Source organism: Vidua macroura, chromosome 1 (assembly GCF_024509145.1).
Source record: "Vidua macroura isolate BioBank_ID:100142 chromosome 1, ASM2450914v1, whole genome shotgun sequence".
In the NCBI taxonomy this organism is placed as follows: domain Eukaryota; kingdom Metazoa; phylum Chordata; class Aves; order Passeriformes; family Viduidae; genus Vidua; species Vidua macroura.
The window spans coordinates 125142278-125162832 of NC_071571.1; the positions used below are offsets into that span (position 1 = coordinate 125142278).

At 39.2% G+C, this 20555-nt stretch overlaps 1 protein-coding gene across 1 annotated transcript in view; it reads left to right on the top strand.

Moving 5' to 3' along the window:
* The window catches only part of STMN2 (stathmin 2), a 38413-nt gene that overhangs the window by 6861 nt on the left and 10997 nt on the right, over positions 1–20555 (top strand). The window contains exons 2-3 of the mRNA XM_053992861.1: positions 17613–17708; positions 18328–18500. Coding sequence (XP_053848836.1) covers positions 17613–17708; positions 18328–18500 — 269 coding nt within the window. The remainder of the gene's footprint in view (positions 1–17612; positions 17709–18327; positions 18501–20555) is intronic.

Genomic DNA, 20555 nt, shown 5'->3' on the forward strand with positions numbered 1-20555 from the left:
ACAGGATTGTTAGGAGTTTTTCATCAATTTTGCCTCAAGCAGTAGTTTAGTTTGGAGAGGTGACTGAGGATAGGGGCAGTAAATCACTTGTGGTGAGATACAGGCATGGCTGTACCTCCCCAGCACACAGGGAGAGGTCAGCACCTCTGGCTATGGTCAAGGTCTGCCCAGAGCGAATGTACTCATAATTCAGGGACCCAGAGGAAAATGCCAGGAGGAATGGTGAGACTTCAGCTGTCCCTTGGACTCTTCACACACAGCCTTAGAGAAGCCCTGGCTCAGTCTCTTCCATTGTGTTGGGTGGAGAAAAAGATGTGGCAATGGGTGCACTCCTGCCCCTGAGCCAAACAGCTGGTGGTTGGCCTCCAGGTGTGGTGCTGGGATGTGGTGGCTCTTGTCCCTGTGTGTCCTCCTTCCTCACAGAATGCCAGAGCCACCGAGATGTGTCTTCTTTCCACTCCCATGGGAAGAACATCATGCTAGAGAGAGGACAGGAGAGCACACAGGAGGGCAGATGACTTACACCTAGGAGATGGGGATCCCAGGAGCATGGCTGGATTTTGCATGATATGGCAAAATAGAAACAGTTGCAGAAGCAGCAAATAGGACCTGAGCTCCTTTGGGTGACAGGATGCTTTGTCTTGAATGGAAATTTTGAAAGTTTGACCTCAGCACTGGCATTTCCCAGTCAAAGATGTCACTGTAGGCAGTTGCTCCAACGGGCAGGAGTAAGACAGCCACAGCTACATTTTAAAACTGTGGCTTGCTCCTCTGTTTATGAAGAACCTTGTGCTAGCTATGTGTGCCACATGCTCCCAGAAAACAGGCTACACAGATTCCTTCAGAGGACTGGCTGTGAGCTGGAGGAACATGCAATTCCCAATGTTAGTGGCTTAAACATTTCAAGTCTGAGCTATTCTTGCTTATCCAAAGTTTAGCACCCTACAATGCACACCAATTTAAAGAGCACAAATTATGCCTTTCTGTATTCTCGTGACCTCTCCTCAGCTGTGTAGGAATTTCTAGGATCCAGATTCTTGATTTAGAAACCTGAGTTTTCTTCAGCATAATTTTAGGCACCTAGTTCCTTTATTGGATTTGTAGGCTAATCATTTTATGACCTGACTTCCTCCTCTTTAAGATGGGGATAATTGGGTACTTACCTCAGAGCTGGGATGTGAGCTTATGTTCCGTACTGCGCAAAAATGTGTAACCATGCTCTGATGTTATAGAAGTGCCAAAATCCATACTGATCAGATTAAGAAGCAGAGCAACTTACCTGCTAAAGCTGTTATTAGCATTCTCTGCTATTGAGGTACTTTTTTATAATCCTTAGGGAATTTCTTAGGTAAAGAAAAAATAATGATGCATGTATTTCATGCTACTGAAGGCACAGAGTTCTACAAATTTAGAATTTACCCTAAGCTAAGGTACACTCTACCTGAAGGTAAATGAAGTATCTTCTAATGCTTAAGGTTTTTACATTTAAGTATATTCACTAATCTCTAAGTAGCTATACCTTTTGATCTTGATGCTATTTTTGATGTTTTCAAAATTGCTGAAACTACTAATTGTCCTTTTGGACTAAGATTTCTGATATATACATGTTCAAATTCATCCTCTGGTTTCCAGTAGGATGACTCTGGATGTCATTTCATTGGTAGAGCTCCCTGAAGTGACTAATATCACCATGGTTCTTATTTTTGCTTTTTCAAAAGGCAGTGGAGACCACAGACACGTCAAAGATGCACAAAAATTTTAGCAACATTGCTATATGAAGGTGTAGCAAAAATTACCTTTTTTTGGTTTACTAGTATTTTTTGTACTGCAAATCCTCCAGTTACCTGAATGGAGTGGTAAGAAAAGTTGCATGTATCTAGGAAATCTTAAAACAAATGCATGAATCAATATCCATAATTTTTCAAAGACATTTTTGGAAGTGAAATTCACTTCTGTAACTCATTTTATTAGTCTGTTAACTATTTTGATATATTTGTTGCTTACTTTATTAATGTGAAAAGAAAGGGTAGGTTATGTCACTCAAGTCATGTTTATATCACTTAATAGACCTTCTTTGTCTCCAGGTGCTGGTGTTTATTACATAGATGTAATACAAAAAGCTGTTTCTAAGCTGATATTTTTTCTATGTGCTCAGATATTTTTTGATGCTGTTGGGACTGCAGTTAGGGGGCTTTCAATATTATATGCTGTAAGAAGGAATGAAGCCCTGATTCCTGATTTAAAAACCTAAATGTTTAATATTTGTCAACAAACCACTTGTTCTCAAGGCAAATAACTTCTTGCTGGGAAATGATGTTTTAAATCTAAATACCATAATTTTCCAAGTAAAATTTCAATAATGACTTCTTAAGAAAAGTAATAGTACGGTATTTATTTTAAGCTGCATTGACAATTCAAGTTACTCTTTTTTTTTTTTTTTTTTTTTTTTTTTCAGTGAAACCTTAAGAAGGGAAATATCTTACTTAGGGAACCATACTGCATTTAATTAACAGTGTAAAGTATTTCATCTTCTTGTTGTGAGGCCTGAAAAACAGGAATAAACATGACAGAAGTACTTTGAAGTCCTCTGCAAAATTATCAGTTTGCATCATTTGCCAGTGCTGTTCTAGAGGTCTCATCTCTGTTGGCATCCTGGTTTCTGCACAAAGATGCAACGGGTCTGTCAAGGGTAAAAATTGCAATAAGAACAAATACTGAACCCATGCAGCAAAATGAAGGCATTTAGATAAGCAAACTGGTAATCTACAATATGAAGGTTGTAAAATTATATTTAGTGCACTTCTACGTAGTTATACAAACAAAATTTGCAAGATTAAAAAAAAAAAAAAAAAAAGTATTGTGGAAACAGAATATTGTATCAGATGGACCCCAGTCTGTCCCTGAACTGTGACTATTATTTTTATAGCTTTTTAATGTAATTTGTATATAGGGGAAAGTCTGAGATAGCAGTTAGGAAAATTTCTATTTGATAAAACTCTGAATGTTCTTGTGAACAATCTACCATCCTAATCAATTTCCCATCTACTCCATCCCCATGACCTACTGATTTCCCGTCTGATCCATTTCCTTGGCACCCTTTCCCTGTTTTTCTCAACCTAGTTTCATTATCCAGTCAGTCAAGTGTTTCCCTCATTCTTGATCCAGTTTCAGTCATCCTATTCCCTGACTGACTTTTCCTGCTTGGTTTTCCTTCTTTTTGTTTTTGTTTTTTTTTTTTTTTTTTAATTTGTCTGCTCTTGGCAATTACTTCCATGATGCAGATTCAGCTCTCGTCTCTTCACACAGCCGCTTCATTCTTGTAGTCCTTCACACTCCTGTGAGGTCGGAAGGGGAGGAATTGAGACCACAGGATAGTTGTTTCCTCTTTTATGTTCCAGTTTCCAGTGCTTCTCTGGTCCATAGCATCACTCTCAGCCCATGTGGAATCAGAATCCAGCACAGAGTGGCTTGAGAAACTGGCTGTAAAGCTTGGATTCGTGTCTCTCAGACAAGGCTGAAGGCTGAAATCTGATGTTTCACTGACTTTTTCCATGGCCAGGCCTGGACAAATTTTTCATATGAAGAATGATGCACTGGCACAAAGCACTAGAACCTTTCAAACAAGTGCAGTAACTTGCTTAGCTTACCTACACACATCTATTTTTCCCTAGTCATCATCACAGAAATAGTGAAATGTTTTTAGATAAAACCTTCTCCAAAATTCAGGAAGAAGCAGCCTTCCAGCCAAGAAAACTGTAGACCAAGTTGTAGTTTAACAATGTGATGTTCAGTGGAAGGACATATTTTCTAATGCAGTGGGAGGAACAAAGTGGCACAAGGTGGGAAATAGCAATGGCTGACAGTGTTGCACATTTAAGTGGCTAAGATGTGCAAAGGCCAGGAACATCAACCTTGACAGAATTAGATACTAAACCAGTAAAAGTCTGTGGGTGAAGTAGACTCATGTTGATTTACATCTGATGAACCTATTTTTCCCCCTTTAAAACTCCCACAACATTAACTTAGGAGGAAACATCTCCTTTATTATTTTTAAAAAATCATGTAAGAGCCAGCTACACTAAAAAAACAGGAGAATTTTATTATTCAGAAAAAGAAACTTCTTTTTATACTGGAAAAAGAACTTGATCATATAATGAAAAAGACAGAATAGGCTGTTACAAATTGACATTTGGGGATATCTAACTCCTGCTACTTTTAGAACATATTAAAAATTCTGTGGACAATCCAGTTCTGGAAGTTTGATAAGTCTGTTGTAAAGGACAAGCTGAACAACAAAGAAGTTCTGATTTGCCATTAATGGCAGATTGTTGATGCTGGTGCACAGTGTCCTGAAAATCTCTCTATTGCAGGATCCTTTTTTTTTATTCTAAATGAGACAAACACCCTTACACCAACAATCAGTGGAGCATCTCTGCAGGGATCAGCTCCACATGTGATTAATTTAATAGCAGAGCAGTGTCTCTGAATTCATCAAGATTTTCTTTTAAGTGGAGGCTGGTATTGCAGAAAAAATAGAGAGGCACAGACAGAGACAGCTGCAGAGAGAGAGATAGACTGAGAGAACAAAGGTACTCTAGAAATTTTCAGTAATATTTTGGCATGAGAAAAATACCACTAAATTGAAAAAGAGTAAAAAAAGAAGGAAGGAGAAGAGAAAGTTGAAAAAGACAGGTGGGTCATGAAAGATTTAATTGGGAGCAGTCACATTCCCAAAAGTTCATATAAATTGCTATAGCATAGACATTTATGCAATAATTTTACATCTTCAAAAATCAAAGTGCTTATATTATACAAATCTGAGCAAAGCTACTTAAAACACAGGTCACTTCACTTCAAGCAGTAGTTTTTGTTCTAGTTTTATTGTAGCATCAATTGTAATAAAAATATCCCACCAACAAATGTTCCCTTTCAGCCAATTTAATCAATTCTGAATAATATACTAATTTCTTTGCAAGAAATTAGTATATTATGGTTTGATATGGTTTCCAAGAAGAGGCATCATTCTTTTTTTTTTTTTTTTCTTGTTGATTTTATACATCTTTTGGTTAGCATACTCAATAATATTTATAATCTATGCCCAACCATGATAGAGTTCATATGCTGTTGAGAGGTATCATTTTTTTCATTATGGAAGCAATCAGATGTTTGCATGTATGCATAAAGTCATGGCAGGATACAATAGTAGAAGTATAAATCTGGTAATTAGTAGTAATAACTGCATAGATTGTTTAGGCAAAGGTCACATAGAAAACTCTGAAAGCCACAGAGTGACGGATGTATGTCATATGGAATGGTTTGTTTCTGTCATTTCATGAATTTGAGCACCTCATATAGTGTGCTCACTACCTTAAGCCACCTATTTGCCCAGTTATCCCCCACCTTCCTGATATCCCACCCCTGGACTTTCTCATGTTCCTCCATGCCACTCTTAAATTGGGGGATCCCAGACTGGATGTAGAACCTCAGGTGCAGCTCCACAGCACCAAACACCTTCAATCAAAGGTGAACCCAACCCCTCCTGCTGATTCATGTACACCTCTGCTTCTTCTCTCTGTCTTCCAAACCTGGACATTTAAAAGAAAGATTGAAGAAATAAGAAAAAAAAAAAAAAAAAAAAGGAAAAAAAAACCCCAAACTCTCCCTTGTGAGACTTTTGGAGCCAACATACACATGTTGAATTTATTTCTGCAAACTTATTTTTTTTAAAAAGTCACTTCCACAGTATCCATTCCTATTTTGGTTCTTGCACTTCATCCTTCAACATTGACAGTTACGGGTTTAGGAACCCATCATCTGAAAGCTCACTTGGTCATTTGTACTTTTTTTGTACTGTGGAGAAGACTAACAGAAAATTATCTTAGCCCTTCCAATGTTGTAAAAATAGATTTCCACACTAGCCCCATCTTCTAGATTTGGTGACCTGCCAAAAGATACTTCTCCTAGTCATTCTGCTGCCCACTTGTTAGCAGAAAACACCAAGTGAAAAGATGAATTTTACAGAATCTGCTTTCTATTAACATGGTTGGTGAGGGAATTGCTGTCATTTTTGCTTACTCTGTGCAGTGCTTTCAAAGTCCTTCAAAACCTGAAGACATTATTTTTTGAATCAAAGGATTTCTCCAAAGAGAAACATGCCTTTGATAGGCTTCCTACATAGAGAGACTGTTTTAAATTAGGTATGACATTTCTCTAAACCCAGAAATTTCATCCTTTGTAATATCTCATAATTAAATACAGCCTCTTACGCCCAAATATACTCCACTGAGTAGACTTAAAATTGTATAAAAACGTTTACATTCTCATAGGGTTTCCATTATCACACCTCCTTGGGGTAGATTTAAAGCAAAATCTTCCAGTTACGCATTATGTCAACGGGCAAAATCTAATATCAAACAGTTTTATATGGAAACTCAGAATAAGCTATGAGCTTATTTTGTTCTGGCATTCAAATTTAAAATACTACTGTTAATTAACACATTTATAATGTGTGTCCCATTGTATAATTGCAAGGATTGGGATTCTTCCTTTGTAAGGAATCTACTTTCATATGTCATTTGCAATTGTGTGCAGAAAGCAAACTTTATAAAGAAAATGCCTTTGCTCAAACTGATGAGACATTCTTATTTTAAAATGTCCCACAAAATTAAAATTCCATTCAAAACCCAGAAGTAAATTGGATTTTCCAGACTGCTTCCTTTCATTGTCTTTTGCATTTTGACATTTCGTCGGTAGTCATGGCAGCCAGTAAGAATGATTGTGTAGCATAAAGATGCAGTTACAAATATTTGGTTTTGGGTTAAGTACATTAAATACATAGGAATTGCTCAAAATCTACCAATAAACTTAAATCAAGTTTTATATATATATACTTACATATACACACATATGTACTTTTTTATGCATAGACATATATAAGCTAACTAATTAATGATTCTATATGTTTTGTTTTCCGACCCTATAAAATGTGTTTTCTAGCCTATATGGAATTATTAGTTTTGAAAGATACTATCTACAGCACTCACAGTAGTATATTTTCTCTTAAATAGATTCTTCTGATATTTGTGGTGTGAAAATAACTGCAATAGGTTTTGCACTCAGTGCAATGACTCAACAAGTAAGGAACACATTTAATTACTGGAATGCAAAGACTGAGAGTTCAACCCTACAAGAAATCGTAATTGCACTTATATCATATCAGACAAACAAAAATTTCTACTTAGCAGATTGCCCTGCTTCTTTTTTTTCTTTTTTTCTAGAGAAAAAAAAATTTTAAAAAGGTACCTTGCAATTTATTTGGCTTATTGTTCTGAGCCTCAAGACACAACTAAATAATATTTTGGCCTTCATCAGTTCAAAGCAAAATTTTGAAAATACTGGAAGACATTAAAGTTATCTGCACTTTGGAATGGCACAGGTTAATGATGTGTTTAAAAAATGTATATGAGTTATAAAAAATGTCACATTTTATATCAGAGCTACAGTTCTGTTAAAACCATGTGCATGTCTGAGCCAGAAAAATGGCAAGAACCAGCCTGTCTGATAATGGAAACTGTCACTGTAGTAATCTATCTCTGGTCCCTTGATTGAGGTACTCCACAACAGCTGAATGATGAAAACAGAAAAAGTTGCATTCCTTACCCATTCTTTCCTAATTGCTTGCTTTTCCTGAACCATTTTGAGCCATTCCTTTCCTTGATGGTGTGTCAATGGCTTGCTTTCAAAACATGGGGGTAGTTCTGCTAAAATTTGCTTTCTGGAGAAGCTCAGTATGAACAATTGTGTGTAATCTCAGCACAGAGGTGAGGAGAGGGATTTCATCATGTAATACCAGGTACAAGTCCAGAGAGGATCTGTGTCCGGATGAGAAGAAACAGTAGCAGAACTCTGATTCCATCGCGAAGATCGGCAGTATGCAAGGTTATGTCATTAGTCTCCAAGCATGATAAAAAAATAGACAGCTTGGAGTAAAATGACAGTGTCAAGTGTCAGTGGGTGGTGCATGGCCAGGTGATGCATGACCAGGAAGTGTTTGTCGAGCTGACATAAAGGGATAAGGGTGATGCAAATTTAAGTCAGTGGAAGCCTCTGAAAACATCACAAGGAAAAACTAAATAAATGCCTCTGTTCCAAATACACATGGATGACAGTGAGATTCAGATAAATAAAATACTGGCAGCCAGCTCTCTCACACCCTGTTCTAGTAACCCAGTCTTACTGTGCTGGAACAGAACCCGTAGCGTGATTCATACCTTGGGAAGATACTGTTTTATCATAGTAGGCTGCGTGACTAAACCACTGCCATTCTATTTCATTATATTTGATTTGCATCCTCCCTCAAGAGGCTGTTTCACCAGACAGCACCTGTATTGCCTGCAGCACTTGCAAAAAGGTGTCGCTTATACAGAATTCAGGAGAGCTCTGTTCCCCAAGAAGTTTTCCTACAGAATAGGTCTGTGACTCAAGGCATTTCTTTTTTCATATCTGTGACATTTTATCCCCCAACATCCGTTGCCTCTCCTTCTCACACCATAAGCTCTTTGGCAAAGGGTGTTTGCATCTGACAAATTTTTACAGAAAGTAGCACAGATCTCAGCAGGGCCCCCACATACTCCCACAAAGCGATGAAAAGATGACCTTAAGAGCATACTGGGAGGCAGCAGCCATCTCTGATAGCCTAGTCCTGGGTGTTCTGCTGGGTTCTCTGCTTGAGACGTCAGAGGAGACTGGAATGCTTAACACAAGGACTCGAAATTTCACTTCCCACCAGTGCTCGGTTCTGCACCAAGCTGCAGACACGCTGCTGCTGTGGTGGCGAAGCCTGCATGCTGCTGAGGGAAAGTGGGCTGCTTGCAGGCTTGGCAGCTTCCAATCTGTACCTCACTTCTCCCCACCCCATACTTTAGAAAGACACTCATGAAGTTCCAGCTCCTTTGCACATCCCTACCTGGTGCTTCAGCCAGTGTGGCCCCAGAACCAAGCCAAGCACCAGAGGAAACAGCTGGGCTCAGGGAGCTCCTGAGCACTACCTGTCCACTTCTGAGGGAAGGATCAGCAATCTGGGGTTGTCCTATTGCAGGGAGGTCCTGAAGCAAACTCAACTATGCTGATGTTAGGGAAGGCAAGTACAGTTGGTAGCCCCCATCACAGGAATGCTGGGACAAAATAACTTGCATACAGCAAGACTGGCATGTTGAGAAGAGTCTTGGAAATCCTTCTACTTCCCTAGCCTTCAGATATGTGCATTAGGACTCCTGAAAACACTGCTTTTTAGCCTGCATGTAGATGGACATCCTGGTTCAGTGGTGCCTACCAGGAGGGATCTTCAAAGACATATTAATGGAAACTTTGGAGTGAAATATCTGGCTTTTTAAGCCATTTTATATGTAACCTGTCTCAGAAGTGTAAAAGAGATTAATGTCTCTGTCTTGGTGAAAGGGTATGTCACAACCCTTCAGGCATATAATACAAAAGAAATACATTACACACCATGAGTACTAAATCATGGCAGGCAAATCCACGCATTCAAAAACTCCAGAGATCGAGGTTTTGTTTCTTAAATCATTCATGTAAGACTCTAAGTGATAGATCAGAAGAGAGGGATTTTTCTTGAGAACAGGAAAATTAGTGATAGAATCAAGCCCAGAACAATGCATGGAGAATCCTTGCTACTTCTCTAGCAGGAATCCTCAGCTAAAAGTAAAACAGATTTTTCTGTAAGGCATGACAGAGCCAAACTTGCTACAATGCCAATCAAAAGAAGCTGTTTGCCCCAGGTGCAGGTATGTAACAAAACCAACAACAGTTCTTGAGCAGGTGAGGTGACCTTTTTGCTTCCAATGAATACAGGAGACAGTGGATAGCAGAGTGGTTCCTGGCTGGGGCTGCCTTAAAAATTTTCAGATTTTGATGTTTGCATGACTTTCACACTTGCATGATAATCAGACATTATCTGTGTCTCTGGCAGCCTCTTAAGAAGGTAGGTGTAAGATCAGCATCTTAAACATCAGTATCCTGCCAAATCATCTGAATAACAGCGTTTGAACTTCTGACTGCACAAAAATTAAACAGTCATGTTCAGTTAACCAGCAGGAAATAAAGCTGTCTTAGGACTACTGTAGCCTTTAAATTCATTCTTCATTCTTCATCCTCCCCATTGTTTTCAGAGTCTGTTTTAGTAACTTATATCCTTTCCTACACAGAAAGCTCTGTGGGAAGAAAAGAGAAAACTGAGGGAAGACAGATGGGATGTAGAGGTACAGAGGGAAATATGGTGAAGAGATGCCTTATAAAGGCAAAGCAGACCTTAAAAGAAGGCTGTGTTTTCCCCTTGTGAAAAAAAAAAAAAAATCTCTGGACTTTTTGTTTTCACCTTGAAGTTCTCTTAAGTTCAAAGAAATTTCAAGAGGGCCACAGTCCTCTATATTACTGCAGGCTCCTTGGCCTTCCCCTCAGTCCCAGAGGACTTTCGGAACTGAACTCCCAAGGGCTTCTTCATGCCAGCATGATGCATGGGCTCTGCAAAGGGGTGGCTCAGAAGAGGGTGCAGCATCTGGCTCTGCCACTGCCATGGACCAGTTTCTGCAGAGTTGAAGAAGGAGGAGCTAGGCCATGGCTTTCTTGTCTTGTCTTCCCATGTTTCTGCCAGCACACAGTGTGGTGAGGTTGTGGGGCCCTGAGTGCACCAACAGGCTCTGAACAGGCACATGTCTGCTCTATTCCTTCCACATTAGAAGGAAATGTGTGTGTTTTCATTTCAGTGACTAGAAAGCATAATGTGACTGCAACAAAGCATCTGCATCAGTGTTTGTTTTGAGTAATCATGTTAAAGTTGTTTTTTTTAAATTCAAAAAAACCCCTTCCATCAAAATCTCATTTTGGAAATGGGTGTGCATTAGCTCAACAAAGTGCCATTAACTCATGTCACAGATTACTGTAGTAGTTAGGGTTCAGTGAATGGGCTTTGTCATTGTTTCAGCAGCGAAAATTACATAAATTGAAATAATACAAAATAGTAACTTTACATCTTAACATTCTGACATCATAAAGCGAGCAAAGACGTTTGGCTCTACCCACGCACAGTAAGTAACAACCAAAGACATGGTACCTGAAGTAGTCCAAAAAGCCAGTCATGAGCAGTGATAGATTAGGTTGTAAAATTAGGAGCAATTTTTAATGAGACTTGTGCCACTCTCCAACCTGCATGTTTGCATGCATTTGTATCCCTGCACTAGAGGTTCAAGAAAACCATTACTGGACAGTCTTTCCATAAGCAAACAGCTTCTTGTGTATTCCACGGGATGGGTTTTCCAGCCAGATCCTGTGCTGTAACCTAAATTATGCTGTGGAAATGCTATGCCAGGCCTTGCACTCGATGACGGGGCTCATTGGTACAATCTGACACAGTCTTAATAAGAAGCTGAAGGTCAGATCTGTTGCTTGCATTAGGTTTTTTTTGTGTATTTGAAGAACTGATGCTACAGTGATCCCTGCCTTCACAGCCACTCTGTGCTTTGATTCCCTCCCAAACCATTATAAAGACTTTTGTTAAAAGGATCTCATGTTGGAGAGAATAAAATGTATTATATTTCTGTCAAAACCCAGGAACGTTAATAAGAGTTACAGAAATTAATGCCTAAAACTATTTTTTTCAAACTCCCAGTTGCCACAAAGGCAGATTAGAGCTGTCCCAAGTTCTTCCTATCTTGTTTTCTGGACATATTATAGGAAATTCTAGAGTCACAGTTGACAGAGAAACTCACTGGTTAGTTCTTTTTTTTCCTTGTTTTCTGTTTCTTGTTACTTTTTCATAGTACCTGCTTATTCTATTTCCTAGATATAGAAATATCAAAAAAATCAGAGACAGGGGAGATAACCAAAACTCTATTCTTATCTCTATCTTAAGCTGCATTGCAGTATATTAAGAGTGCAATTTTAAGGACTTGGTCCCCAAAGAATGGCCCCAGGTGAGTGGGAGTCCTGTGCCACCTTTCTCTGTAGTGAAGCAGGTGAGCACTGTAGGGCATTAAAGCTGTAAAGCAACTTTATTTTTGTTGGGGAAACTGGAAAAGCACACATATACATAAGGTTGTGAGATGGACCTAATATTCTAGTGGGCAGTGTTTTGCATTCAGAGAGTAACAAAATGAGTCCCACCTATGTGAACCACCAAAATGAGATGTCACTCATGGCTGAGCATAAGAGATGGATAAGATACATTTAGTGCAGCAGCTTTTGTTTTCATTCTCTCCATCACTGGTGACTCCATAAGCTTATAAACATCCTTAGGCTTCCTGGCAGTGAAGATTTGCTGGTCTTAAGACAACCTAATTTGTTTAACTTAAGACATCTGAATGGGACCATCGTTCTCTGGTGGTGCTAATCTTTCACTTGACTAATTAATAAGCTTTAATGATTTCTGCAAGGTAGCTCTCTTAAATAATGGCCAGCATTAATTAAAGTGAATTCCAGGCAAATAGATCTCAGGCATGCTAAAAACTAAATGATACCTAGAATCTGTACTGCTCGTGCTCCATCTTGAGTTTTAATTCTCCCAGTCCCATCTGCTTGTCCCAGTACTAGCCACCATTTTAGCAGCACTCATCATGTAACTTTCTTCAAATACCCCACCAGCTATGGGGAAACAACACAGCTGGGATTGTATAATGTCATCTTGTTTGACAGAAAAGGACACAGCACATTACTAAAATGGATTTGTAAAACTAAAATTGTAAATTACTGTCAACAGAGTGTGGCTGTTGGTGTTCACAAAATTATATGATTTCAAGCATTGCCTTGACAAACCAAAAGCTCTAGGACCCCAGAGGGAGCATTACCAAAACGACATTTGTAACAAACCACATTGTCAATAAGATCCATCTGAAATCCCTATGAAGGATGGGTATGATAGGTCTTCCCTATCTGTGTTTCATGCTTAATCTTACATCTTAATGCTTCAGTGTCTGCCAGAGCAGAAAACTAAGCAGAATTTCAGTTCAGTCTCAGAAATGCAACTGTCACATAGGTTCCTGCAAAGGGAGCACAGGACTGAGATGTGTTATGGGTTGCACACTCTGACCATGGGCAATGTGCCAGTTTCCTTTTCCTTCCAGGTATGCAGAACTTAAAGAACTGGTTGGCAAGTGGTACTTGAAATGTCAAAATACAGTAACGTTACAAATCAATGTACGTGATGGATACATATTAATGTATGTGATTAATATTTATACATATCAATGTGTGCATAAAATACATTTCTTATATGCAGACCAGACTCAGTAAGGCAAAAATAATCAACACATTTGCCTACATCAGATGTTAATTATAAGTAACATTAACACTTTTCTCTCTCCCTTCATGTGTTAAAAATAGTCTTGCTTATGAATAATGGTCTCTGCTGTGACACAGCAATCTGTCTGAGCTGTGCTTTGCCAAGGAATAAAATGTGACCCAAATTGCCCATGGCCTGTCAGTCAGGACAGATTTTCATTTTACAGTGTAAACTGTAAAAAAATCCTTATAGCTATTGGATAACAGATGAGAACAGACAGGAAGGGTTTAGTAGTGCTTTCCTTAACCTTCCTATTTCTCCCAGCAGTAAATGTAAATAAGTGGTTGCTGACTTCTAATGGCAGCCATAGCACTCCACCTTAGCAGCTTCATTCATTGGGCAAGTGAGCTGCAGCACTGGCAATGGATGCGGCACTTTTCTGTCATTAGCAGAACCATATAGGATAGATCTGAATAAACATATTATTGGAGATCAGTAGAGCATTCTGAAAGAGGATTATCAAAACACCCCAGCTGACCACACTTTGGTTCACACATCAAAGCAATCTTGGAGCACAAACAAGTTTGGTTGATAGGTATAGAAACTGGAAGGTGTGTGTTAGCAGTATGTCTACTGTGCCCCAGGCTCTAATAGTTGTTCAGACCATGGGGCCAGACTAGCCTCAAAAAAAGATCTCCAAAATTATACAACATGGGCATGAAATCCTTAGAATTGTTTCCCTCTGGAGGTCCAGTCCTGCTGTCCTTCCCTTCTTGCTCATGCAATTGTAGAACTGAAGCCCTTAAAGGGCTCCTGAAGATCTTACCCAGATGAGCAAGTAGAGCCCGAAAAGAAAAAGCATGGATGTTCACCCAACAGAGGGAGAAGTTTCACAGTTTCTAAATACATCTGTTGAAAATAACTCCAGAAGTTTGAGAAAAGGGTGAGGTTGGCTTAAAACAATAATATTAAGGTACCTTTGGGACCTTTTCAGAAAAAAAAAGACATGCATTCTTGATTTTTGAAGCCATCTGACTTAATTCTTTTCTGAAGCTATCAAACATTTAGGGGCATTTGATAGTATTTCTAAGGTTTTCTCTGCAGCTCTGAATATGAGGAGGTTCTGGAACAATACTTCTTAAAAAGTAGATGAGGTTCTGGAACAATCACACAGTTTCAGAATTTAAGACCTATGAATACTGGTATATTCACAGCAAAACTATAAGAAATGCTAATGCTGAATTGTCTTCTGGTTTTAGCAAAAATCAGTGTTCTTAATGCATATAAACATTTAGATCTTGCTGCATATAACTAAAAAGATTCTGTTGCCATCTTTTATCAACATTGTTCTTGCCTAGCAATTTCCCTATCAAAGCTTTTATAGTATTATGATCACCATTATTTACTCCCCTTCATTTAACTTGCATTAATGGAACGATATGTAGCCTACATGACTGCACAAGGAGGGATATAATTAACAACCCAGTGGAAACACATTTGGAAAATAAACTTTGTTGCAATCGCTGCTGGTCTTCAGGGGCTTTGAAAAGCTCCACTATGAGGCAGGTAATTTTTGTGCCTCTTTCAGGTTACACAAGAGGTCCTGTGCAGATTGCACAAATGCTCTGCCCTTGGTTGTGTGGTCTATGTGTGCTGCTTTCTTAACAGAAAACCTTCTTGAGATAACAGGCTTCCATTGCTAAAACACTAACCCTTGGGATTTAGGAAAGTACAGTTACCTCCCTGTCTAATCTGTGTGACATGGGCCAGCCACTTTAATCAGACTACCAACTGGGCTAACATTACTGCTTTAAGCTTTTTCAATATGTTTTAAGGAAATGTTTAAGCAAAGGAGAGCTGAACAAAGCAGGGCTTCTGCTCAGAGCTGAGCCTGATCAAGGGGGACAGATCATCACAATGTTGATGCTGGACACCAGAGGAGGTGTGTGTCTCTTCAGGTCCTTTGGCACCCTCAGCCCTTAAGTCTGCAACAGGAAAAGCAGTGTTTGCCACCATGGAAGGTTGTTTGGTTCCCAGGGCTGCAAAAGCCTCCAGAACCCCTGTGACTATTCAAGCCAAGATCCAGCTATGGTTGAAGAAATCTCTAGGGCAAGTGCAGACTAAATAAATACCACAAAAAACCAAAAAGTAATTCTTGTGAAGGATGAAAAGTCATCCTAATTCTGCCAGTGGCCAGAATTAACTAAGACAATTATTTTGCCTGCATATTTTCAGTACAGCTATTGCACTGAAGGAAAGAGAGCAGGGTATGTTCTTATATTTCTCCTGCTGTGTTTTGCAGATGGCAAGACGGGGGGAAAAGAAATAAAAAAAAACACCTTTCTCTAATCATTTAAAATGCTGTTAGGAAGCAAAATATATTCAATGTCAAGCAAAGATAAAAACTATTAACAAAGGCCCCAAAAGGCAAGATTCCTAGGATGCTGCTTTGCATGCCTTTTTCTACAAAGATAGAAAGGTATACATTTTAGCAGTGATTCGGCAGATCTTGTACAAGATTCTGCTTGTATCATCAATGGCCACGTCTTTAACACACTTTAGCCCAGTGTCTGTTTTCTCTATGTTTAGCAACCTGCCAGGGTTTGATGTGCAGCCACTCCAGAACCTTGCTGCTGCTGGGAAGAATGCAATTCCAGTGGTAGGGGTAGCTGGCTAGGCAAGCCGTCCTCAGGGAAAGGTCTGGAAAAGCACACCTGTGTGCTTGTTGGATGGAGGTCTAAGTGAACAATTCGTTATGTTTATCATTATTCATAATTCAACATATATCAGATGGACAAGATTTTTCTCTTCAGAAGATTTTTGAGTTATTCCTCGCAAGTTGGTACTTAGTTTTCAAACCAAAATCGTGTCAAGACCAAGCTTCTGTGACAGCCTAAGTTCACTGAAAACAAAGTCTTCAGTACACTTTACCAATGGTTTCTGAATAGCTATATCTCCTTTAGGTGAGTTATTCAAGGTACATGATTAGAGACCCTTGTGCAAAGCTTAATTAAATTAACTAATCCTTTACTGGCAGCTGGAAATTTTTTCTTGAACTGTGGATTATTCAAATACCACCATACTGAGAAGCACCCAAAGGCTCTCAAGCCCTCATCAATCTCAGGTTTCTTTCTGAGTAGGAAAAGCAAAATCAAAAGCCAAAAGAGAATCCGTGAGAAAGGCTGATTGAGAATTTCATTTGTATCCACAGTTTGAAGATCAAAGGACCATCAACAACAAGGGCTAATTTGGTCTAATCTGTTAAATCTTTAAGTCCCACATATTTTAAGCCATGTTTTCACATGCTGGCAGCAAATGAGTGTCTGCCTCTGTAGATATGATATTGATAATAGCAGGGATTTGTGTGTGCCAAGATGAATTTTGAAGCATCCTGCCTTAACATCCATGTGTTATGGGCTGTGGGCAGTGGGAAGGGTATTGCCCCAGGACCCAGGAGAGCCAGCTCTAGTCTGGGCTCTGTCAATGGCTTGCCAAGTGACCATGTACAAGACTGTTTTCTTACTTACAAACAATTAGGAAGGGTGAGCAGAGCACATTGCATCATGATTATGTATTACTTTGATCATTTTTAGACCAGTGCCTCCTCAGTTCATGACTGGTTCCTACAGGCATTATAAAGTCAGCAAAGATAGCACCATAAAGGTAAATTACAAGGGCATTAATGGCATCAGATAATATAGACTAGACCTGAATATGAAAGTCACATATTTTAGCCAGTTAGTGGGGAAGGAGAAGCTTTGTTTCAGGTAGTTAAGCATATTAAGGACAGGTAGTTAAGCATATTAAGGACATTATGGAAATGATTTGATAAATGTATCCTCATTTCTGGTTTTATTTTTAATTTTCTGGATGACATTTTCACTTGTAAAGTAATGTCTTTAGCCTATGGCGATATATGGCCAGCTTTTCATAGCTGTTCTCAATTGCACTTGGATACGTCAGAGAAACTTTAAGAGCTTCATGTCTCTCCACCTGCCAGGGGAGAGTGGAGTCATGGCACTCTTCCAATGCTAAATGCATTTCCTGGTAGCCAGATTCACTTTCTATAAACCAGAGAGGACTGCCAGCATTATGCCCAAGGCTGAGGTCATGTAGAGGACCAGAAGCCAGTTCTGAGGATCTCATTTGTGATTTGATAAAGGTTCAATGTTGAGAAGAAATAGCTGAAAGTAAATATTCTGGAGAAATCTGCCAGGTGGGTGATGGAGTAGACTTTCTGGTCCCCAGCCACTCATCTCAGCTCAAGATTCACAGAGGAAGGAACTGGGGAAGTGAAGCATGCTAACAAGATCTCTCCTTTCAGCTTACAAGGAAAAGATGAAGGAGCTGTCCATGCTCTCGCTGATCTGCTCCTGTTTTTACCCGGAACCTCGCAACATGAACATCTATAAATATGATGGTGAGTGATGTTTACTGGAAATCATCCTGCATGTCATAAAATGTGCTAGTGCTGGGAAACAACTCAGTTCTCCTTGTCCATAGTGTTAGTTAATGAATATTTTGCTGATTTAATAATTTAATTGCTGGTTTGGGCTGTTACTTTCTATGGAGTGTACAGTACCCATGATGCTGGATATTGTTCCGGATAGGAGCTATCTAAACTTTTTCTCATACTGAGCTGTTCTTTGCGTACTCCCCATTTGAGAATTACAGCTCTTCATAGCTGGCATAATTCCCAAGAAAATAAAGAAAATATGAAAGCATGCCTAAAAAATTAACCAGCTTGGGCATTGCTTGCAGGGGGTGTGAAATGGCACAGAACCCAAATAAGCTTCCAAAATTGCTGTAAATTTTTATCTTTATGAGATTAAGGTATAATTAAGCAATTACAGATAAAATGAAATGCACTCCTGAGAACAGTTTTCAGCCCATAATCTGCCATTGCATTTAAAATGCCCAAGGCAAAGATGCTAAATCATTTGTCTATGCTTCTGATCCTACTCTGGTATCAGTGCTGCTTCTCTCCTCAATACTGCTGGAGTATTGAAGGACTTACAATTTCCCACCTTATTGTGCAGATATGGAAGTGAAACAAATCAACAAACGTGCCTCAGGCCAGGCCTTTGAACTGATCCTAAAGCCACCATCTCCAGTCTCAGAAGCACCACGAACTTTAGCTTCTCCAAAGAAGAAAGAACTCTCTCTTGAGGAGATCCAGAAAAAGCTGGAGGCTGCAGAGGAGAGGAGAAAGGTACCTTTCCTTAAAAAAAAAATGCTAGTAATTAGGCATGATTTAGTGTACAGTACAGCAGTCAAGTTTCTTGTCTGTGTGCTTTCCATTGCCATCACTGACTCGTGGTGTCTGCATAGACAAAAATCATCAATATGTTTATAGAAATGAATGAGTTCATTGTCTTTCAACAGCTTGCAAACAAGCCTCACTGGTTTCAATGCTGGGGAGGCGTGCATCACAAAATAGACATAGCTTCAGAGAGGGGCCAAGTGGGCTCAAATGCATTTGTTTACAGTGTGAACATAATTAATGGTTCATTCAGGGCATCTGTAGTAGTTGCTCAAAACTGTGAAGTTATTGTTTCTGAGTTTAAGAGATAGATCTGCAATTCAAGCACGTGCTTTCTGCACTACCAGATCTTGACTCCTCATAGTGTCCATGGAAATTATTCACAGGATCTGCATAAGGCAGCTAAGATGTCTTATTTATGCAATATAGAGGAACACCCTGAAGAGAGTGAGTTTGGGATCAGTCACACATGCTTGAATGAAGACACTAGCATAGCACAGGTGCTAAGTGGCATTTCTAGCAGTTTCAGTAGTGATGGAAATTGGCTTTCTAGGGTTTTCCACAGACTAAGTCTTCCCCTCTTTATGATCCCACTCATAATGGTAAAGCTCTGTTTCATAATCACGAAGTTTGTCACATAGCATTTGGAAGAGTTGTTACAACTTTTCACAAAGGTTGGCACAAAGACTGGCACAAAGGCATCTGGAAGCATCCTTTCTTTTTACTTTTTACGAAGAGAAAAAGACAAACTCCAGATCAGATAAGTCAGAGGATGATAATGAGACACTCACGATAACCAGCTTGAATTGCCAGTCTGGAAATCATCAGTGTTCTATATATGCCCAGCATTTGTGCTGTGTTGCACCATTTCAGAAGAGTCGTGACTGGCTGCAATGACCACAGAAAAATTAAAATTGGTAATATATTGTCCTGGTTAATTCATGTTTCTTTTTGATGGTACACAAAAGGAGAGCCACTGAAGCTTTAGGATCTTAGGGCTTTCTGTGTCCTTCACCCAGGAGATCAAGGTTATTTTGTGGCAAATCAGCTTGCACAGTTGCTATTGCACAGGCATTAGAAACCCCTTCTACCTGCCCATGGAGTCCCTGGTAGAGGGTTTCTGAAAATGAAACAAGCTTATATGTCTCTTAAGTCTTTATCTTTTAAACAGTGTGATTTCTTGCTAAAACTGCTGTTAACAGAACTTTTCCTGAGGTCATCAAAAATGTATACAGAAGTTCAGGTACAGCATCTTTGCCACAGATAGCACGTGGATCAGATCCAGGAAAAATAATTCCATTCTCTTTCATTCCTGTCAGGCCAGATCAGGGTCACTGCCAAGAACCTCAAGGGAATGGTTACTCTGGTGTGTGGTTTGTTATGTGTCTGCTGAAGTCAGTACATCTGGATTACTGACAGGTCTTTAAAACCTGGCATTTAGTTTGAATTTGAGGGAAAACTGACTATTCTGGACCTCAATAATTTGAACAATTAATCTAGATAACTGCAGCGTTGCTACTTTTGTAATTTTTGCTGGCTTGCTAACAATGACGCTGTGGTTCTAGCACACACTCATTAGCACTATCGCTTCTTTCAAACAAATATTTCTGCCAGAGCATTCATTTCAGTAAGAGGACATGACTGTATATCAAAGGAATTTCCATTTGCACTAGCACCTGCTGAGAGGGGTGAGCTCTCACTCAGCCAAGTTACGATAATCCCTAAAAACTCAGTCTGTGAAGTTCCTCTGTGCTGAGTACAAATGCTTGAGTAAAGATACAGACACAGAATGAAATAAAAGCAATAAAAGGACTGATATTATGCATATACTTGGTGGAAAATACAAATTGAATGTTTCAGAGATTTCATTCAATTGATTTCATTACTGTTCATTTCTTCCTAAAGAAAAACTCATCATGCAATAGATTGGTAATCAGTGATAGCAGCACAGACACCTGCCCTTCCTTCCCCTTGATACTATATTCATTTTGAATGAACATATAA